Consider the following 23,564-nt stretch of genomic DNA (forward strand, 5'->3'; position numbering starts at 1 on the left):
GTGTTGTTAACTCTGTTACTTGGGCATTAGCTTGGCAGAATGCCTTCTCAGTGGCTTTAAGTTGGTGTTGGAGGAATTTGGTTTCCTCCTGAAACTGTGGCTTTTTCTGTGACCGAGTTTTAAGTTTGTCAGCGGCTTGTTCCATCACTTGGTGTGCATGTTTAACGAACACCACAGCTAGACTACTTAACATTTTGGTCAGAGATTCTTCTTTGGGCTTTTTAGCTTTTGTCTCAGCCGATGGCTTTAAACTGATTTGCTCTGTTTCAGGTGTTTTAATGCATCTTTTCTTTAAGGCATAACCCAGTATCAACTGTTTTGTTAAGTCCATCATCTTGTTTTTCACTTTACTCAGAAAGGGTTCTTTCTGAAAATAAGTTTGAGTTTGGAACAAGGGAAAATAGTTGGGTTAATGTGAAGGTAGTTGGGAATAAGGATTGTTCTCCTGAAATTAATTTCTTCCTTTTGAATTTGTTTACTTGAGAAACAAATAAGGAAGGATGTTAAAATAAACACGACTGTGTTATTTTACTCAAAACTGGAAGAAATGCATTTAATTTAGAAGCTTATCATTAACCGTTATGGTAAAAAAGATGGAAAACATTAATGCTAACACAAAAGGGAACATACAAGCTCTTGGCTGTTGTTTTCTTTAAGCCTTAGTGTCTTATAATCAGTTCCTGTTAAGGTAATCTGATTTGGTGAAAGACACACATTTGAGATAAATTAGCTTCAATTAATGTTTCCAAATAACAAAGTTGGTATTGTTTATGTCAAACAATTAATTCAAATGCATTAAAGAATATTCAAATATAGCTGGTATTCGTTAGTACCAAGCAAAATGATCAGCTTTCTTTGTGATCCTATTTAATGTGATCCGAAGCGCTCACATGTCAAAAAGCTTCAAGTGGGCGGGTTTGAGAGAAGGGAGGAAGGAGTGACGTCACTGGTGACGATTTCTAGCACCGCCCACCAATAGTCCTTCAAGGATTCAGTGAATTCGCCTCATTTTCCCTGGGGAGTGAGAGGGTTAACGTCTCTAACAGACAGTGCACAAGCGATGTTGCAGTTTGCTCACAAACTTTTAAACACAGCTTTGCCAAACTCACAATGCTTGAGACACGGCGTTCTCAGTTCAGAATGCTTCTAAAAGTCACCAACTTTGATAATAACAACAAATAGAGTCACCAACTCAATTTTTCTGCAGCAAAATTGGTCTGTCCACTACTGCCGTTTATTATTTTAGTTAGGGCTTGTAGCATTTTAAAAATAAACACACCCTCAGTTTTTTCTTTCAACTGGGTTCAACAGACACGGCGTTCCGGTCGTTTATTTAATAATACAAAAACAATTGACTGTTTAAGTCATTCATGCCATCACGTTTTGTGACCGTGTGTATTTTATTTACTTATTTTATTCATTTATTTTATCAGGAGCGACGGCTCTGACTCATTCAGTTAAGCTCAGCAGCTTTAACTTTCAATAAGTAATCTGTATTACTTTATTTTAAGCGTCACAACGCTCCGTTAAACAACGTTTAAACTCACTCCCCCACTTCATGGGATTTCAATATAGCACCTTGATGCTTTCTTTTTTTTTTTTTATGTCCGGCTGCAAGATTACAGCGGATCAAAACTCCTGTGTTTGAGGAGGCTCTGAGTTGACTAAATTCGCCGGGACTCGCGGCTGAATTTGTGATACTCATAAAAAAAATCAAATCAACCGTGTTGGAAACTCGCAACTACGGCCAGGCCTTTAAATTCAGCGTTCTTGCGCTGTGCATGCAATCTTTATTCTGGGAGGATACAGCGACAGCGGGACAGCTGGCTGCTCTTCTGCGGTGTGCAATTAATATTGCGCACCCACGGATTTGGAGAGTTATCATGCGTCCACGATTACTCTGATAAAGTGCTTTTAGTCATTCTAAGTTTATAAAGACAGACACAGCCACTGCTTGCATTGCTCACACACAGATAATGAACCAGCCAATATCATGTTTATGCTTTCCTTCACGTAAGTCAGTCTACCGTAAAACGCCTCGCACGGCGCACCAAAAATATGTAGCGTTATTGGGTATTTATATACGTATTAAATATAAGGATTTATGAGATGTTCTTACAGTCTCAAATAAACCTTACCTCGAATTCAGGGCACCACCTACCTAGGTTTTGACTTAATTTAAGTCACAGTCAGGTAGGAAAACTGTTCGAAATCTTACGATCCTGGTGTTAAATTAATCTTTCAATTAATATTCAGTCTCATATCTCGCTACTTTCGTGAAGTTCTCGTTTGGTTGGACAGACATTACGTAAAGAAAGCATATGACACAATCTGTGATTATAACATATATATAGATATATGAGCTGTTTATTACAATGATATGATCTTAGACATGAACCTTTAAACAAACAGGAGATGCATTGAATATGGGTGATTATATAAAACACTTAGTGAATATAAAATAAAATATGGGAATGGAGAGATACTGGATGTATTCAAATAGTTTGGGTTGGCTGACTATTTGACGCTAAATACTGACATTTCGGATTAATTTATCATTCTGTGAAAACCTCGAGACATCCATCAAACCCACTTTAAGGTGAAAACGGGTCGGTCTTACTGTGCTGAAGTTCTGTTCAGTCGGTTCGGAACACGGCAGCGGTCACGCGGGGTCCGAGGGGATTTCTCTTCCGCTCTCTGGGCCTTCCTGGCTGTGGTGGCTGACTTTAGCGGACTTCTCAGTTGCTTCTTTGATGAAGTGAACTTAAGTTCACAGAAGATTAATAAAAGGTTGCTTGGAGTTGGCTTTCTTGGTAGGAAAAGGTGATGATGGCGTGAAACAGCGGAGATTAGGACGTGCGACGTAGAAGGACGTGGATGGCGAGGGACGAACAAAAACACGTAAAACGTGCATCTTCAGAGTATTTCAATCTGTTTCTTTGTTCGGGTCTTTCTTTCTCGTCTCCGGGGTCTCACTGGGTTCTGGAGGGTCTCCTCCGGTCGTCCGCTGCATCGTTATCCACACGTCCTTCCGTTCTCTCCTGAGATTATGGGAAAACTCCCAAACTCTGGTGAGCTCTTCTCTTCTGCTTAAACCATCTCCAAAACTCTCTGAGCAGCTGTTCTCTGCTCAAATCTCCTTCTGAAACTCTGGGTTGGAACCCTTCTGGAACAAGAGGCAAGAAGCAAGAGAGCAGACACCTGAAGCGAGCCAGCAAACGAGAGAACTAGAGAGCGTGTTTTCCGCGGGTTCCGGGTTTTGACTCTCGGAGGCGGGGCTTACACTACTTTTTCAGCCAATGACATGCTTGAACTGTGTGCATGTCTGTGTAAGGTGATCTGTGCTATATGGGGATTTCTGGATTTAGACAAAGAAAACTCTTATTTCTCCATTACTCCCATCTCATAGAACATTTGTCTCGGTGATTCTGAAAACACCACATCTTGTTAAGATATGCAGATTAAAGATATAACATAGACTTGTAATATAAAGACATCAAAATAACACACATGATAAAGACAATTATGACTTTCAAAATTCAGATGAATATCTATGAAATCGTGACATATGAATAGTGAACCACACAATGCTAATTTTCTGTGTTAACAATGGGGACACCAAACAAATACCAAATAGATACCGAAGGGACATCGTTAGAAGTTAATAGTTGCCTATATTGTCCATTTTACTGAGTCCTCTGGGATTTAAATGTTCAACTAATCAACACTGCAGACCACTAGGGGGCAATGTGGTTCCATCAGGCAGGTTGGGCATTTTCCACCAAGATCAGTTCTTTGTCAATATTTAAGCCAGAATCGTACAAATTGTCTCTATATGTGTCTTGTGATCAAGCTGGAAACCTGAAAGAAATTGTACACGGTTATCAAACACATTTAATATAGTTTTAAGGTTCGACTAAAAGTGAGTCTTATGAAGTCTTCTCAGTTCGTGTGTAGCCATCTGGTCGGTTTGCTGGTGAAAAGGGGTGTTAAAGTGTCAACTTTCGAGTTATGGTCCAGATAAGATCCCACTTTTCCAAGAGTGAGTTCTTTGTTCGTTAGAGTCTATCCCAATTTTTATTGCAAGTGTCTGTTGCTTATTTTTTTTTCACTCCCAAAAAGCTTTTAAGAAGGTAGAAGGTGAACGTAAATTAGGCAGTTTCTGTCTCTTTTTCCTTTGTGGAAAGAAAATGAAGATCTGGTTTATATCCACATACGTAAACATCCCCCACAGGAATGTTGGTTTTGTCAAAGTTTGAAAAACTCTTAATCCACACGGCACTGTGACTGCTACAATATATATATATAAATGGCGCATTTAAGTGAGCACTATCGATACGATAACAACGCTAAAGACTAGCCAAAAGTAAAAAAAAATGATTCTTTAAAATTAATATAACTTTACAGTATATAGTTATTGAAATATGCATCTGTAAGAGACAAATAATGTCGTAATAAGTCAAACAAAATTAAACAAGTCAGCACTATCGATACGAAAAATGGCACATTTAAGTGAGCACTATCGATACGATAACAACGCTGAAGACTAGCCAAAAGTTTTAAAAAAACCCTGATTCTTTAAAATTAATATAACTTTAGATATAGTGTGCAACGTAACGTTCCAGTGAATAAAGACTGTTTCTGTTTCTTCGTATTAAAGAAAGTTGTTTTCACTCGACTTTTACTCACCTCGTCGTCTCCACAGTTCAAATGTGGAACAAAAAATACGTGCTCCCAGAGAGTCTCTATTATGAGGAGAGGGAAAGCTGGCGGCTTTTTCCGGGTGGTACTGCACTCTAGGGGCGCCAACGAAGCAGTGCAGAGCACGCCGAACTCTATGGTGGTACTATGAGATCCACCTTAGATGCAGCCATTGCTTTTGATAGAATTTTTTATATTTTTTCATTTTAATTTTCCTAAAGGCAGGATAAATTATCCTTTCAAACGGCACTTGGTTTGATTTTTTTAGACTCACTAGATTTGTTTAAAATACACATTTATTGTCAGTATTGCATCCCGAGTGACGTCACGCATGTGGCATCACTTTACGGCATGGTCAGTCCTAGCGCTGAGCTAGCAGAGAGGGGTTAGCTCAAATAGTTACAGATTTCAGCACAGCCCTTTTACATACTCTCTGACTAGCCTCTGGTTTAGCTTTGGTTGTTGTTAGCGGCACCAGGTTAGCACTCTGGCACAGTGGACGAGTGCCGTAAAGCAGCCGGTCGTAATCAGCCGTGCGTTCTTCAGATTCCGTTAGCTAGATGCTAGCGGAGACTGACTCGCAAATGCCAGACCTGTAAGAAAACAGAAAGCTATAACTCCCAGGTTATTGTACTTTCGATATAAATCCACATCCCTCTGTCAGAAATCACAGTATTATTTTCAGGTTTCAGCCGCTAGCGGGGACATTTTTTGAGTTATTAGCGCCAGCCCTATGGAAAATGGTCATTCTGCACTCGCTCGCCAGCGCCCCCAGAGAAAATCAACTGAACTGCAGCCAAATTTTTTATAATGGGGCGAATAGGAAGTGGAACGGTTGTCTGTAAAAGGGCTGTGGTGCTCCTCGCTTGTCGCTTCGGGTCCTCACAGTGCAGGTGACGTCACAGTGCAGTCTCCAACTAAGGGTCCTGACAGTGCAGGTCTGCAGCCAGACACCTCTCGAATTTTCTGACATTTTTACTTCATGTAATTATGACAGGGCCCTGGGACACACGGCGTTTGATTTAATGATGTGACCGGTGTATTGTCTTATTTAACTGGCTGTTAAATTATCGCCATTCTGAAGTACAAAAAATAATGTTCAGAAAATGTTGGGCGCCAGGTAGAAAACCAGACCCGGCGGCAGAGACAAGCTATTGGGCGGGCATTTAAATGAGTAGGGGGGGCCCCCTAGCGGGGGGTCTGGGGGTCCTCCCCCAGAAAATTTGGTATTTCTTAGATGCAATTTTCTGCATTTTAACCGAATTGTGGGCCCCGTTTCAGCCCAATAAGGAACTGTCCTTTTGTTACTAAATACGTGACGATTCCATTATTTCAAGGGACAGTTGGCAACTCGTTTAGGCAGCCCTGGCAAACACATCACGCTTCCTTTAAAGTAGGCATTCGGAGACATCTCGAATAGCCTGCACAGTTTAATCCACTCTGTATAATCATCGGTGCATAAATTGAACGCAAAGCCCAGATCACGTTTGCCCCTTTCTAGTCGCCATTAATACTAATACACACAACGAGCAAACAGGAGCGCAACAACAACAGCAACGCCCACGCACGGCCACAGTGAATTCAGACTGGCGTTGAGCCGACATCAGAACGCATTTGAACATGTAGTTCAGGGTCGGACTGGGAAAAAAAAATCGGCCCTGGCAATTTTCCACGGGACCAGCCCCGGGACCAGCCCCCCCCCTCCCCCTCAGTATTAATTAGTATCTCCAATCTAATTAAATAAAAATAAAAAACGAGCACAGACCGCTCAGTCAATGGCATGTACCCATTGAAAAAATACACACCCAACACACAACCTGACTATAGGCTAACAACCATGATCAGTAACCTACACAAACCCAGACACATAATGGCTCGGCGGCCAGCAATCAGATAAACCAATGAAGTGAATCAATCCTGTGAAAGAATGAAAACAAGTGAATGAAACCTGCACTCACCCATTATGAAGTTAACTCTGCCAGCCCCATACTCTTGCCCCTGCTCAGCCAACTCCTTGACGTCGGGTATGGTTGGTAACGTTACGGCGGCTAGCATTAGCAACGAGGCTGCTAGGCTTGCTAAATCGGTAAGCATTAGGCTACTGAAGAAAGCTAGTCTTTTTAGCTACGTTATATTATCATCTTTCTTCTCGGCTATAACCTTTGTTTACGGCCACTGGCCCTAACCTGACGCGTTAGCTTAGCTGTCAAATCACCGGAAGTTTTCACCGGAAGTACTGGCGCACACACAAAAGCTCTCTCCAGACATATCTTTCTTTCATTCCGCCCAGATGAAATTTAACGCCACTCTTCGAAAATCAGAGAAATTTAAGACATTTTAAGACCTTAAAAAACGTATTTTTTATTTAAGACTTTTAGATCGTGTCCCCTCATGCACTGCAGTGTTTGAGGCAATCTCCGGTCAAACATCAAAGTGAACCCAGGGGGGGCGTGGATGGGGGGCCAATGCCCGCGAGTGCCCCCCCGTGGCGCCGGCGCTGTAGAAAACTACCACATCAGGACGAAGCCCACCAGATTAGCCTACTCAGCTTAAATATGCATCACATGACACAGCAAAGAGAGAGCCCAGGCTGGGCTAGGCAAGAGGAGGGAGAGGCCTGCGTGTGTGTGCGTTTGTGGCCGCGAGAGCATCAGCAGAAACGGAAGCAAAGCAGAGGAAACGAGGGTCACGGTTAGAACTAGCACCTGAGCAGTCAGCTTAATTCAGACAATCAGAAAGGGGAATATGTCTTCACGGTACCTGACCTGTTCCGAGCGTTCCCGTGTCCCAAAACTCCAGACGAAATACACAATCCACGCTCGATAGCGTTTGTAGGCCCTACAGTTCGGGCGTTTCCCTGTTTATTATCCGCACTCTCTCTGCAACTAATGCTAGCTCCGCCACACATAGAACACACCGCCCTCGACATGAATTGCTCATTTCCTCATTTACTACGGGTGACAAGGCCCGCGTGGCTGCTTGTCCCCAGCTGTGAACGTAACATCTCGCTCCATTCATGTTGCCCCGTGTTTCCTATTTAATTATTAATTTATTACACTAGACTACATTAAATCAAAAATGTTATTTTACAAATTTTATAATCCGACATTTTTAATTGACGTTGTGAGCGCATCGGAGCGAACTGGAGCGGAGCGAAATCCTCGCTCCGGCGTTTGAATTGAAAACCGCTCTCACCATATTTCACCGCTCCGCTCCACGCTCCGCTCCGTTCACATGCTCTGGCGTGACTATAGTAGTGTTTGTGAGAGAGTGTGATAGTAAGTGTGTGTGACTATAGTAGATGTATTGCTCTTTGTGATCATGTGCAAATATTTTGTGCCTTAATTATGTTTTTGTATTTAAATATTGTTATAGAAAACCCCCCTGCATTCATTGTTTGTGAAGTAAAGTAATCTGCACAGGATGTAAACAGAACAAGGTTGTTGTCTTCCAGTTTGATCTTTTATTATTAACTTTTACTATATCATTACTTTTCATATTAAAAGATTTTCAACTATAAACAAAAGATGAATCATTTTTTTAATAAACTTGTCTCAGACAAAAATAGCTTTTAGTGAAAACATTATGTGCACTCAAATTAATGTTCATTTTTAAGTACAAAGGATTGGGGTCTTATGCCAGTTTCTTACCATGGTAGGAATATGGATGTGATATTTTTCATGCTTGGACCATATGCTCCTGGATGCCAGACACAGGAGTAGTTCCACAGATTTTTTCTGGAAGCCTCTTGATGTCACACTTCATGTCGTATGTGTCTGTGTGCCTTTTCTTATTCCTCCCTTCGATCCAGAACCAACTCGTATAGTTCAAGCCCCAGTTCACCTGTCGGCCATCAGAGGCTCCACAGCCCGCTTCGACTGTAAGGTGAAGTCAGATCCCAGCCTAACCGTCACAGTGTTCTGGACCAAAGATGACAAGCCCCTGAATCTGGGATGGAAGTTATGGTAAAACAAAAAGTTGGGATGCTGAGTTGTTGATAATGCTAATGAGAGTAGCAAACACATGTGAAAATCTCAAAAATTAAAACAAAAGGGCATAGAAAATATATAAAATGTTGAAAGTGAAACATTTTATTATTTCATGAAGGAATATCAGCTCATCTTGAATTTGATGGCAGCAACACACCCAAAAAAGTTGGGACAGGGACAACAAAAGGCCAGAAAAGTAAGTGGGACTAAAAACAAACAACTAGAGCAACATGTTGCAACTAATCAGGTTAATAAGCAACAGGTCAGTAACATGACTGGGTATAAAAACAGCACCTTCGAGAGGCTGAGTCTCTCAGAAGTAAAGATGGGCAGAGGTTTAATAAACAGCAAAAAAAAGTGTGGGCCAATTTCAGAAAAGTGTTCTTTTCCTTATTCCATCATAATGAACATAATCTCATCTAAACATTCAGCTCTGTGTGCAAAAGACCCAGCTGAACATGAATACTGGAGGTGTGCGACCTTCAGGCCCTCAGGCAGCTCTGCATTAAAAACAGAGCTGATTCTGTCCTGGAAATCCCTGCCTGGGCTCAGGAAGCCTTCAGAATCCTGCTCTGTGAACACAGCTCACCGTAACATCCACAGCTCTGTCAGGCAGAGAAGAAGCCACATGTGAACATGATCCAGAGACTCCTGTCTTCTCTGGACCAAAGCTCATTTAAAATTTAAAACTGTTCTGTGGTCAGATGGATCAGAACCTGATGCTGTGTCCTCCAGACTAAAGAGGAAAGGGACCATCCACCTTGTTACTAAATCGGGTGCCTGCAGTCCAGACCTTTCACCACCCGAGAACATCTAAAATACAACACAGAAGGTCCAGGTCTGCTGAGCAGCTAGAATCCTCTATCAGACAGGAATGGGACAACATTCCTCACCCAAAGGCCCAGCAGCTGAGCTGATATTTTTCATGAAACAGAAAAATGTCTCACTCGTTTTCTATGTTCTCTGGTGAATCTGATATTGATTTATGAGATTTGAAAATATGTGTATTCTGTTCATATGTACATTTGTCCTAACTTTTTTGGAATTGGGAATATTTTAGGGGTAAGCTAAATGTTAATTTGGTGTGAATAAATCAAGTCTTAAGGTTTATTGTATTATATTCTGCCATTTGGTCAGGACCCATTGCTGTCAGAAATCTATTTCTAAGGAGCTTTTCTATAGCTCACCCGGCAGACTGTGTGCCCTACACAGAGAGGCAGAAGTCCTTACTGCATCAGGTCCAGGTTTGATTCCACTGTTGACCATTTGCTATATGTTGCTCTATCCCCCTCTCCTATCTAAGCTTCACTAGTCACACTTTAGTTTGGGTCATAAGTGTTTGAACACAAGGTTGGACTTTCTCTCAGGGAAAGCAGCTAAATAATTTGTTGTTACAACATTATGAGAAGTATAATGAAGTGTTTTGTGTTCTTTAAAGTTAGTAAATTATGGATTGATAGATTTATCAACTTCAAAAGAGTTGACTTGAAAACCTGAACAATAAAAGCTTCAACTCTGCAGTATGATAACCACCAATGTCTTCTCTGTCTGTGTCTAAGGCCGAGGAAGGAAGAAGAGTCGCTGACCATCCCCAACGTCAATGAGGGCGATGAGGGAGAGTACACCTGCACTGTTAAATCTGAGATAGACCAGGATTCAGCCTCAGCCCGCCTCACTGTGTTAGGTACACTCACACAAAAAATGGTGCCGAATGAAACAACCTCCCCTCACAGATATATGTAGAATAAGTACAAACTCACTTTACAGGGAAGTAGATGGCGCTGACGTGTAACAGGTTGAAATTCAATGCTGGAAGCATCGAACAAAACCAAAAGGAAGTCAGTTCGCAGATTCGCTGTGTTGGTGACTTGTTTTCTTGTGCACGTGAGCTGCAAGATGTAGGTAACTGATAGAGGGTGTGTAAGCTCACTTTTAATGTTTTGATGTTTTGCATCATCAATTTCTCGCGCCATGCTTAGTTTAGGGGCCTCACATACCATCCAGTGTCCCTTTTTCTGTCCTGATCTTAAGATCAACGAAATGCTCACCTCTTCAACACACCCCATATTTACCATTTATCAGAGCGCTTCTGCTTCCATCCTGTAAACCTGGCAGCAGGTCTGAGTGGTCAGATACGCCCCCTTGTGAAATCATACGCATACTACGCAGGAAGTGTGTGAGCAGTTAGGCTGAGAGCGAAGGAGGTCACTGACGCCAACGTGAGGTGAAACAGCAACTGTATTTTCAGCCTTAGAGTGGACACACAATTTTACTTGTTGTGAGTTCACTCGCTTAATGAATAGATTTCTAAACAAAAAAAAAGAAACCAAGTAGGCTGGTGTGATGTACAATGTAAGATGAAGATGACATGGAAGCTTTTCTTTTTCGTAATTAATCAGAAAAAAATTTTCCATGGAAACAAATACATATGAACACCAGACTCCAGCAATTTTTTCTTTTTTTTTTGAAGGATCTATGACACAAAGATGTGAAAAGGCAGCTGTAGAACAACCTTCATGAAACACTTTTATTTTAGTTCACTTTTGTAACATTGTAGCTTTACCACAGTAGACAGCAGGATGTTAGTCAGTAAGCATTTTGGGGTGGGTGGGAAAATATGTCCACAATCAATGTTTTTTTACAGTAGAAAATCTCAAGAGGATGAGAAGACAGAAAGAGAGGGGGGGCGGTGTTGGCGGCACTGTAACACCATTCAAAGGATATCTGTTGGAACAGGGAAACACGAGTTAATGACTACAATAATGTCACATATACATAAAGAGAGTAAAGTGAGGAAAGGTGTGACAGATGAGGCCCCCCAGCAGTCTAGGCCTATAGCAGCTTAACTATGGGATGTTTCAGGATTACCTGAGCCATCCCTAACTATAAGCTTTATCAGAAAGGAAAGTTTTAAGCCTGGTCTTAAAAGTGGAAAGGGTGTCTGCTTCCTGAAGCCAAACTGGCAGCTGGTTCCACAGAGAGGGGCCTGATAACTGAAGGCTCTGCCTCCCATTCTACTTTTAGAAACTCTGGGAACCTCAAGTAAACCTGCAGTTTGGGAACGAAGTGCTCTGTTAGGAAAATATCTTACAATGAGATCTTTAAGATATGATGGAGCTCGGTCATTAAGAGCTTTATATGTAAGGAGAAGAATCTTAAATTCTATTCTGAATTTAACAGGGAGCCAATGAAGAGAAGCTAAAACTGGAGAAATATGATCTCTGCTGTTAGTTCTCATCAAAACTCTGGCTGCAGCATTTTGGATCAGCTGAAGGCTTTTCAGAGAATATGTGGGACAGCCCAATAATAAAGAATTACAGTAGTCCAATCCTGAAGTAACAAATGCATGGAGCAGTTTTTCTGCATCACTCTGAGACAAGATGTTCCTGATTTTAACAATATTACGAAGGTGAAAGAAGGCAGTCCTAGAAACCTGTTTTATATGCGAGTCAAATGATAAATTCTGGTCAAAAATAACTCCAAGGTTCCTCACTGTAGAACTAGAAGCCAAGGAAATACCATCTAGAGTAACTATATAGCTAGACAATTTCTCCCTGAAGCGCTCAGGTCCAAAGATAACGACTTCAGTTTGTCTGAATTTAGAAGCAGACAGTTCTGAGTCATCCAGGTCTTTATGTCTTTAAGACATGCTTGTAGTCTGACCAACCTATTGGGTTCGTCTGGTTTTATAGATAAGTACAGCTGAGTATCATCAGCATAGCAATGGAAATTTATGCCATGCTGTCTAATAATGTTACCTAATGGAAGCATGTATAAAGTGAAAAGAATCGGTCCAAGCACAGAACCCTGGGGAACTCCATGACTTACTCTGGTGTGTGAGGAAGATTCTTCATTTACAAGAACAAACTGAAATCTATCAGATAAATATGACTTAAACCAGCCTAATGCAGTTCCTTTAATCCCAATAACATGTTCAAGTCTGTGTAATAAGATACTGTGATCGACCGTATCAAATGCAGCACTGAGATCCAACAGGACAAGCACAGACACAAGTCCGCTATCAGAGGCTAAGAGGAGATCATTGGGAACTTTCAGCAGTGCAGTTTCTGTGCTATGATGCACTCTGAATCCTGACTGAAACTCTTCAAACAGATTATTTCTGTGTAAATGATCACAAAGCTGAGCTGCAACTATTTTTTCAAGAACTTTAGACATAAAAGGGAGATTGGATATAGGTCTATAATGAGCCAACACTTCTGAATCAAGAGTAGGTTTTTTAAGTAAAGGTTTAATTACAGCAACCTTTAAAAGTCTGAGGTACATATCCTGTCAACAAAGACAGATTGATCAAATCCAATATGGAAGTGTCAATTAATGGGAAAACCTCCTTGAACAGTCTGGTTGGGATTGGGTCTAAAACACAAGTTGATGGTTTAGAAGAGACTATTGCTGTTGTTAGCTCAGAGAGATCAACTGGGCAGAAGCCGTCTGAATACAAATCAGGTTCTAAAGATACTTCTAAAGCTGCTGTACTTGATGATACATCACTGATAATAGTGGGAAGGACTCCATCAATCTTCTCTCTGATAGAAACAATTTTATTAATAAAGAAGCTCATGAAATCATCACTGCTGAGAGTTAAAGGAATAACTGGCTCAGCAGAGCTCGGACTCTTAGTCAGACTGGCTACAGTGCTGAAAAGAAACCTGGGATTGTTCTTATTCTCTTCTATCAATGATGAATAATAAGCAGTTCTAGCTTTACGAAGGGCTTTCTTATACATTGTTAAACTATCTTTCCAGACTAACTGAGACTCTTCTAAATTAGAGGAACGCCACTGTCTCTCCAGCTTTCTTGCAGTCTGCTTTAAAGCACGCAGCTGTGAATTATACCAAGGAGCCAACCTCTTCTGACTGATTACCTTCCTTTTCAGAGGGGCAACATTGTCCAGTGCTGTACGCTTTGAAACTATAGTGCTGTCAACAAGAGAGTCAAGTGCTGCTGGAGTAAAGTTTAGGTAGTTGTCCTCTGTAATATCTGCACATGGCAGTGAAGAAAAGGATGATGGAATTAATTCTTTAAATCTGGTTACAGCATCCTCTGATAGACACCTTCTATATGTAAATTTCTTCTCAGAAACTGTATAGTCAAGTAATGTAAACTCAAAGGTTATCAGAAAATGGTCAGATAAGACAGGGTTATGAGGGAACACTGTTAACTGTTCACTCTCAATCCCATAAGTCAGCACAAGATCAAGGGTGTGATTAAGGCAGTGAGTCGGTCTGTGAACACTCTGAGAAAATCCAATAGAGTCCAATATAGAATTAAAGTTCATATTCAGGCTGTCATTTTCAACATCTACATGAATATTAAAGTCCCCCACTACCATGACTTTATCTGTACTCAGCACTAACTGGGATAAAAACTCTGAGAATTCAGACAGAAACTCAGAATAAGGGCCAGGTGGACGATACACAACAACAAACACAAGAGGTTTCTGGGATTTCCACTTTGCGTGGGAAAAACTGAGAATCAGAGATTCAAAAGAGCTCAAACTAATCTTGGGTCTGGGACTGATTAGTAACCCTGATCTGAAGATAGCTGCCACTTCTCCTCCTCTGCCTGTGGTTCGAGGAACGTGAACATTTAAACAGTCAGAGGGAGTTGCTTCATTAATGCTAACATGATGCTAACATGATGCTAACATGATGCTAACATGATCCTTCTGCTGCAGCCAGGTTTCTGTAAGACAAAATATATCAATATGATGATCACACATCAACTCATTCACTAACAGAGACTTGGAAAGGAGAGATCTGATATTCAGCAAACCACATTTAATAGTTTGATGTTTTTGTTCAGTTAAAGTTTTTGTTTTAGTTTTTTTTGCACAAGAGGATTTGCTCCTTTTGTGTTAATCGATTGGGTGGGTAGCAGCAGGTGGGAAGCTGCAGAGAAGTGTGTAAGACTACAACTCTGCATCCTGCTCTGAGCCCTGGGTTGTCATGTTTTAGGGTGGCAAATAAATTCGTCCATATTTCTAGAAATGAGAGCTGCTCCTTCCAAAGTGGGATGGATGCCGTCTCTCCTCATCAGACCAGGTTTTCTCCAGAAAGATTGCCAATTATCTATGTAGCCCACGTTGTTTGCTGGACACCATCTAGACAGCCAGCGATTGTAGGACGACATGCGGCTAAACATGTCATCACTGGTCAGATTTGGCAGGGGTCCAGAGAAAACTACGGAGTCCCACATTGTTTTGGCAAAATTACACACCGATGTAACATTAATTTTAGTAACCTCCGATTGGCGTAACCGGGTGTCATTAATGCCGACGTGAATAACTATTTTACCGTATTTACGTTTATCCTTAGCCAGCAGTTTTAAATAGGATTCTATGTCGCCCGCTCTGGCCCCTGGAATGCATTTGACTATGGCCGCTGGTGTCTCTAATGCCACGTTTCTGACTATAGAGCTGCCAGTTACCAGGGTTTTGTCCTCAGCGGGTGTGTCGCTGAGTGGGGAAAATCTGTTTGAAGCGTGGACAGGTCGATGGTGAACAACGGGCTTGACTTTAGAGCTATGCCTCTTCCTGACAGTCACCCAGCCACGTTGTAATCCTGGCTGCTCAGGTTCTGCTAGGGGGAGGCTAATTGAGCTAGCTACGCTAGGTGGCTCCACACTGGCTAAAGGGACCTGGCTCGCTATCGGGTGATTTTCAACAGTGCAGAGCCGGGCTTCCAATTCAGATAACCTCGCCTCCAAAACTACAAAAAGACTACATTTGTTACATGTACCATTATCGCTAAAGGAGGCAGAGGAGTAACTAAACATCTGACACACGGAGCAGGTGAAAGCAGGAGATGGAGGGAGAGAACTGGTAGCCATGAGCTAGAGAACCAGACACACCGCTAAAAAATGAGAATAAAGATTAAAGATCTGTAGGAGTGTGTTAGAACAGAACGGTAAGCTATAGAGTTTAACTATGCAAAATTGTGTTACTTATAGATAGAAATAAAGTGATTATCAGTAGTCCAAGCGGAGCAAGAAATTCCACAGTACACAAGCAAGGTAACAGGAAGTGATGCAATACGTCTTACCGCCGGAGTGGCCTATTTCTGACAGTGCGTGTCAATCTGAGCACAGCTCTTGCTGACAACACAACTTCCCTCCTCTGAAGCATATCAAATGCAACATAACTGCAGTTTAGTCCTTGTTTTGGCACACAGTATTTGGGGTGTTTAGGAAAAGATATATATATATAAGATTTTATTCTGATTTTACTGTACCCTTCCTGTTTAGACTTTGTTTTTCTTTTCAGATAACTGTTCATCACATAAATATTATGCATGCAGTCAAACTAATTGGAAGCAACAGCTATCCTAATGTTAGTTTCACTCATCACAGGTATCCTAAGTGTGTGAGGGACCACAGCTGTATTCACTTTTATGCATCTGATTCTATGATGCTCATCAAATCAACAGCAATTACAGTATGTTGTGATCCAGGAGATAAGATGTTGCACAGGGTTGTTCGAACTTTCTCAGGTCGTCCAATTCAGTTTAAACCTTAGGGACAAAATCTTAGGTGGAAGCTTTAGTTTCACTTCGCTGGAGTCAATTTTCTATGAGTATGTTGAATTAAATGTGTTAAGTGTGAAGTATTGAACATTAATCTGCAGTATTGTACTATATGGCTGGAAAGACAATAAACCCTCTTGAATCTTGAATCTTGAATATGGTCATTAGGTTTATTGGTCCAAGGCTTCATCCATGATATACATATATATATACATATATATATATATATATATATATATATATATATATATATATATATATATATATATATATATATGAATGCACACACACACACACACACACACACACACATATATACTGCAGTCTACTCCAGTACTCAGATTACCACTGGTACCACTGCTGCTTTCGGTTCACACATCTTTTCAACTTCCTCCTTCAGCCCTTGGTATTTTTCGAGCTTCTCACGCTCCTTCTGCTTGATGTTGCTGTCCCTTGGATTTGCTACATCTATCACTACCACTATCACCACAGTGTATATACAGATATACTATTCGTAATTCGGTAGAAGCAGCGAATCAGTCAGCTGATAAACTGATGAAAAATGACAGGATTCAAATGGCTCTCACATGCAATGACACACAGTTTGGGTTTTTTGGATCAACACCTTATTGATAAAACTGAACATGTCGAAGCTTTTCTTGACACTTTGCTGTTTTTCAGCTCCGTGCTTTCAACAGGAAATAGTGCATGTCTCTGCATTGCAATTGACTGAATACTCACATATCTTAGCTTCAACAATACTTATTGCTCTGATTTAACAGTATGCATGCTGCACATGCAGATTCTGTAGTGCAATGTAGAATGTGCTCTGGTGAAGATAGATGTTAGTTACTTTCACAGATAGCCTTTGAACTGATGACTGTGCTTGAGTCACAGGTATATGAGGCTCCTGTGTTCTGTCTTCCACAGTACTAGGCCTTTCTTTGGATCAGCTGATAGCATCACATGTTGAGAAATGGAAACATCTCTTGCAAAATGATGAATGAACTAAAACAAACATCCCTGTGTGAGCCAAACATTGTAATCAGTGCAAATATAATGAGATTTTCAGAGTGGTCTATAATAACTGAGTGAAATGAAGCTAACTTAAATAATATTGTGTTTAACTGTTGTGCGCCCTTGCTGTTGATTGGTTTTTGAACTAACATGTAAACTAATCTTTATACTCACCTCCTGCTCCTTCACCCTGCCCCACAGAGGAAGCCTCCCTCAACCCCTCAATCACTAGTGCCTTGCCTCCAGGTAACATGGCTCAGCTGGATGTTCTTCTCTGTTTTACTTTTTGCTACCTGTTGAACTATATTGACGTCTCTTTATGAAAACACAATGATGATAGAAATATAAGGTTATTAATGTGTTTGTGAGAGGATAGGATTGTTAGAACGGGATAGATGACGAATGTAATTAGTTCATCCTTTAAAATGTTTTAAGCTCATGCTAAGAATGTCCAGATTAGTTTGACATCTATAAAGTCAGACTGTTTCATGTTTCTCTGCAGACCGTCCAGACCCCCCAACAGATCTGGATCTGTCAGACCCAGCGGCCCGTAGCGTTCGCCTCACCTGGATCCCTGGAAATGACCACAGGAGCACTGTGACAGGTCACTGCACCCCTTGTGCTACTGTATTCTCACTTCTTTGAGCCATAGCTTTATTTTCTGAAAACATTGTGTGACGATCCTGTGGAGAGTATAGCTAAAGAGACTTAAGTGGTAGGGTTTGTTTCAAGTTGTGATTCTTAGAAGGGAAATGATAATGAATAGATGCTTAAACACAAGTAGTCATTACCAAATAGATAATGTACAAATCCCATAATGCAACAAAAGCTTAAACCTGTCATTTTTTACAAAGGAAATCATTTCTGTGCCTTCACTGACAACCTTTTTGTATTTCAAAACTGAACCAAATGTAGAATCTAAAGCATCAACACTCAGTGAGAGCTGTTCCAGAGTCCTGTTCCCATCCTGCTCCATCAGCTTCCTTTAATGACACTTCTTAACGCTTTGGGATTGTTGCAGTTTTTCAGAGGAATCTGGGTCAACACTCCCTGGTTGTTGTCTGGTTCTCCTCTTCATGATGCTCCGTACATGTTCAGCAGGGGACAGATGTGGACAGATGTGGGCTGCAGGCAGGCCGGTGGAGCTCACAAACACTGTGTGCATGAAGCTGCTGGAAGTCCTGCAGAATGAGGTCTGACGTCGTCCTGCTGAAATAACCATGGACCTGCCGGGAACAGACGTCACCTGGATGGCAGCATCTGTCTCTCCAGAACTCCAGCATCCAGCTCTGCATCAGGGGCACCTTCACACAGACAAAGCCCTCCCTGCCATGGACCCTGATGCCCCCCCACACCATCACAGACGCTGGCTTTAAAGCTTTCTCTGAGAACAGCCTGGATGCTCTTTCTCAGCAGTTTTCCCAGAAGCAGCTGTAAGGTGGACTCATCTGCCCACAGAACACGTGTCCTCTGTCTTTCTGTCCATCTGAGATGAGCTGGTGTCCAGAGAACTGGGCCGTGTTCCTGCACAGAGCTGATATACATGTATCTTAAATTTTGATTGGTTGAAAATAAGCCCCAGTAGGGATGGGCTGATCCAAACAGAATTGATAAAGAAGATGAAGATGATGAATAACAAAGAAAAAAAATGTGAAGACCACAGGTGGACCAGACCATTTTGACTGTTTTAACACACAAATTCCATCATAAAGCACATCTTTGTTCACTTTGACATCTGTCTTTTTCTAAAGGACCAACAACAGCAGCAACACAACCAAGAGCAGCCCACAGCTCAGTCCATTTCTTATATATTTCTGAAGCTACCATGTGCCAGCAAAGCACTAAAACATGCAGATGTGTGTTTGCCAAGCCCCAACACAGAGTTGGCAGAACCATGTTGGATGACCAAGCATCTGGTGGATGCTCCTTTTATACCCAATCCTGACACCCCCGCCTGTGAGCAATTAATCTGCTGATTTTAAAATCTTGCAAAACACAGTTCAAATTTTCTGTTTATTGTTGGTTCTCTTATTACTTTTTTGGAGTGTCCTGCTTCATCAAATTGATATTTTCCCAATACAACATAGTTGGTCAGTGAAGACACTACACACTTTGCACTCGTGCCTGTGAAAGGTTCAAATGATTAAAAAGAAATGACAGATTAAAGTGTTTGTTGCATTTGAGAATGAATGGAAGAACTGAATTTCAGATGGGACTCTTTATCAAACACATGAAGGTAGGAAAAGAAGCCATTAAACCTTATAGTCCCCAAAAGTCTTTCTAACGTTGACATCCAATATTTCTACAGCACAACTATTGAATTCCTTACCTCTTCTCATGCCAGTTGTTTTACTCTTCAGAGTTCTTGGTTCAGTTTGAGGAAGATCGCTGGGAGCCGGACAGGTGGCAGAACCTGTCCACTTACCCCGGAGACCTCAACTCTGTCATCTTGCAGCTCAAACCCTTCGTCAACTACCAGTTCAGGGTCATTGCTATCAACTCAGTGGGTCAGAGCAAGCCAAGCCACCCTTCACCACGATACAAGACCAGCGGAGCAGGTTAGCAGCACTGCTCACACCCTCTGAAAGAATGTGTGTTCAATCTCTGTCATTATAAGTTTGAATTGAACTGTCTTAATCAGCTGGTTACATTTTTTTTTACTTTCTCTGCTCTCAAGGTTTGTGAAGAATATTTTTTCTCTAATGTTTTTAAGCCCAAGCTACCTGGGAAAAGACAAAATGTAAAATAAAGTGTTTTGTGAGACTCAGACCTCTGAAAGAGTTGGCTTCTGAAATGTGAAAGATTGAATACAGTACTGTTTATAAGCTGGACAGCGGATCCTCCATCTACCCCTGTTGGCATTTGATATGTTAGAGCTGAATTTGATCAATCAAAATGAATTCTGCTTATTTAAAAACAAGCTCCAGATGCTATTCCCAGAGGTTTACGAGGATGGGGTACCAAGAAGGACAATATGGAGATCACCTGGGAGGTAAGCCATGCACAAGACCACAGATCCTGCATGTCAGATTCTGTTCAAATCAGCAATATGAACAATAACACAACTATGTGTTGTCTGCTCTGTGATCACAGCAATGAAAGCAGAGGTAATCTGAAACTTAAAAAAAAAGGAAAATGTTAACTATTAAACTTTCCCATTTTAAGTGCACTGCAAAATACTTAAATGATGTTCAGATTCTAAAATGACAAAACTGACAGATTTGAATGAATTGTGTTTTATGGTCTGCCCACCATCAAACATTCAAACAGTTTCCTGAAAATGTTGAATCTTCTCATATATTCTGTCAGAAGTGTTCTCTCTGAACCACCCAACATCAGTGTTCAGTGGTAGTTACACGCACACAGAAAAGCTCTGAAAAGTCTACCGGTTTCTGATTGACTTCCTGCAACTCCTTAATTTATACTTGTATCACCCTTTTGTGCTTTACAAAGTCAGTAGTAGTTTGAGGGCAATGATCAGATGCTCCAGAACCAACTTTAGAACGTTGAAACATGGTATCTGAGGATGCTCTTCAGATTTGGCACAGAGGAAGCCTCACTTTGTGTCAGTTATGCCCAAAGTATTGAAAGACATCAGAACAACACCCTAAAATTTGCATTCTTAGTCATTGTACCACTTCAAACCTCAGGTAGGGTCCACATACAGTAACAGCACAACCCTCCACAAACTGGAATTCCTTCACAGAATAGATTTTAAAAGCCTGCTGATGGTTTACAAAGCCCAGAACGGTTTAGGCCCAAAATACATCTGTGATATGTTCAGAGAATATAAACCCAGCAGAGCTCTTAGGTCCAAGGACTCAGGTCAGCTGGTCCAGTCCAGAGTCCAGACTAAACATGGAGAAGCAGCATTTAGCTGTTATGCTGCAAACAAGTGGAACAAACTGCCAGTGGAGATTAAACTTTCACCAAATGGAGACATTTTTAAATCCAGGTTAAAAACATTTCTTTTCTCATGTGTCTATGCAGGAAATCTGCACGATATCTTTGAACTTATCTGGACTGTTGCTTGTTTTTAAATTCATTTAAATGATTTTATTTGTTTCTCTTCATATTCTTTTATGTATTTTTAATGCTTCTTCCACTCCCTGCTGCAATGCTTTTATTTTATGTAAAGCACTTTGAATTGTTTGTACATGAAATGTGCTATATAAATAAATTTGATTTGATTTGAAATGCCATTGTAAGTCTGATTACAAGTCGAATTTAATGTCAACATTGCAGTGTGTTGTCATAGTCACCAACATGTTCCCAGGCGTGATGTGATGACTTTTTCTGACTTTCTCTCAGTACATGCTTTTTGGCAGTTTGTTCAGTTTGATGTTGTGTTTTTCCAGCCCCTGCTTGATCTGGAGAGAAATGGCCAAAATCTGCACTACAGTGTGTGGTGGAGACGGAAAGATTCTGTGGACGAGTGGAATAATGTGACCACGGTGCAATCAAACCATGTTGTCCACAACACAGAAACTTATGTACCTTATGAGATCAAAATCCAAGCCAGAAATGAATTTGGATCAGGACCAGAGTCGAATATGGCCATTGGATACTCTGGAGAGGACAGTAAGTATATTTAGTAGATGCAGCCAACATTACATAAAAAAAACTGCTGCATTTTTGGTTTAGATATTTTCCATATAAGGAAATTGTCATCATAGTGTCACTTCACTTAGACCAGAAAAGTTACTGACATTTCACACCTCTTGGTATGTTCAGAGCCCACTGAAGCACCCACTGACCTGCGGGTGTCAAAGGTCGACAACACCACAGCAAACATCCATTGGAAGCCTGTGGACCTGAGCTCTGTCCAGGGGGAGTTCAAGGAGTACAGAGTGAGACTGGCAGCAGTTTGATGAAAACTAACTCCAGAGAGATGCCATGTTTTTATTTATCTATACAGCCCAAATCACAACAAATGTCATCTCAGGGTAGCCTAGAAATCTAGACGCCCCTAGCGGCCGCAAATGGAATTTGCTCCGGGGCTAGTCTAGTCACTTGCGGTCGTTTTGCGAGGTTCCAAATCAAAACTTAATCGAGCCAATCAAATCGTGAGGAGCGGGGTCGGATGCCGGTCTACCTAGTGACGACAGAGGTGCGACGTTTCAGTGTGTAGTTCCAGAGAGAGGTAAAAAAAAAAAAAAAAAAAAAAAAAAAAAAAAAAAAAAATTCCAGAGAGAGGTAAACAATGGCTGTGCCCGCCGAACAGGCTTTCCCCAGTCGATTGCGAGCATGATGTACCGAAGACGGCGGGCCGATCTTCGTCTCAGAGCTGACAAAACTCTCCGGTAAGGCATTTGAACGGTCAAATTCCGTTAACGGCAAAACGGCAAAACCGGAAGTGCGTTGCTCACTGCGGCTAGCTTTAGTAGCGCTGAATTCGTGGGAACAAAATTGTAAATAGCCGCTATTTTGTCAGATTTTCAACACCTTGGGGGTCTAAACGACTACTTTCTCGCCTGAAAATGTTTCAAATGTTGCTAAAGTTATATATTTACAGAGTTTAGAGCTTAAGATAAATCAGCTTTTCAGGCCATAGACTACAAACCATTCCGTCGCGTTGACTACGTAAAACTTCTTCATCGCTCTGATTGGTTGTTGCGCCATCCTATTGCGTGGCGTTGAACTTGACAGACATCCGTTTATCCCGCCCACACTGCTATCCAGCGTCACTAGACCCCTGTACAGCTTTTTGCTGTACGGGTCTGGCTTGCTAGGCTAATCTCAGGGCACTTCAGAGATACTATGCATGTTTCTCACCCATTCCCTTAGTTTATCCTTTTTATTCCATTTTACCATATGTGAATATGGTAAACATTACTTGTTCTTTCCTCCTTTACTTCCCAGTTGTACTATTGGCGTGAGGCCAGTCAAGTTCCGGGCCTGATTGTCAGCAAGGAGAAGAAGACCAAAGGTTTCTACACCACCATGACAGAACCATCTGGGATTCTCAGTGACCTGGTGCCCTACTCTAGATATCAGATGTACATGGTTGTGGCCAACAACCACTTCGAGAGTCAACAAAGCAACATGGTGGAATTCACCACCAAAGAGGGAGGTGAGAGTACAGCTCTGCCGACCAAGACTTTACATCCAAGAGAAGGCGTCCTGTGATATATTACGTTATGATATCCAGTGGTATCACGTTGAATTCATGCAAGCTCAGTGTTTTGTTCAGAAACACAGACCAATTTTACAACCTATTAGAATTTTTCAGCTCAATGATTTGCCCTCTGTAGAATTACAACAGGCAGCACAAATATAATTTTCTGCTAATTGTCTGTCTAGTATGCTTTTCAGT

The 23,564-nt window shown here is 41.3% G+C and overlaps 1 protein-coding gene across 13 annotated transcripts in view; it reads left to right on the forward strand.

Moving 5' to 3' along the window:
* nfasca (neurofascin homolog (chicken) a) overlaps nt 1-23,564 on the forward strand; it is a 225,406-nt gene that overhangs the window by 145,629 nt on the left and 56,213 nt on the right. For 12 of the 13 annotated variants that reach the window (XR_012769529.1, XM_075461905.1, XM_075461903.1 and 9 more), the window contains 9 exons: nt 8,513-8,666; nt 10,250-10,374; nt 17,450-17,494; nt 17,751-17,852; nt 19,609-19,806; nt 20,170-20,240; nt 21,607-21,829; nt 21,983-22,098; nt 23,111-23,321. Coding sequence is in view for 12 of the 13 variants with exons in the window: in XM_075461905.1 (XP_075318020.1) it covers nt 8,513-8,666; nt 10,250-10,374; nt 17,450-17,494; nt 17,751-17,852; nt 19,609-19,806; nt 20,170-20,240; nt 21,607-21,829; nt 21,983-22,098; nt 23,111-23,321 (1,245 nt within the window). In the remaining variant the exon portion in view is untranslated. The remainder of the gene's footprint in view (nt 1-8,512; nt 8,667-10,249; nt 10,375-17,449; nt 17,495-17,750; nt 17,853-19,608; nt 19,807-20,169; nt 20,241-21,606; nt 21,830-21,982; nt 22,099-23,110; nt 23,322-23,564) is intronic. The other variant, XM_075461909.1, reaches the window with a different exon arrangement.

The sequence above is a fragment of the Odontesthes bonariensis genome, chromosome 3, assembly GCF_027942865.1.
Source record: "Odontesthes bonariensis isolate fOdoBon6 chromosome 3, fOdoBon6.hap1, whole genome shotgun sequence".
Taxonomy (NCBI): domain Eukaryota; kingdom Metazoa; phylum Chordata; class Actinopteri; order Atheriniformes; family Atherinopsidae; genus Odontesthes; species Odontesthes bonariensis.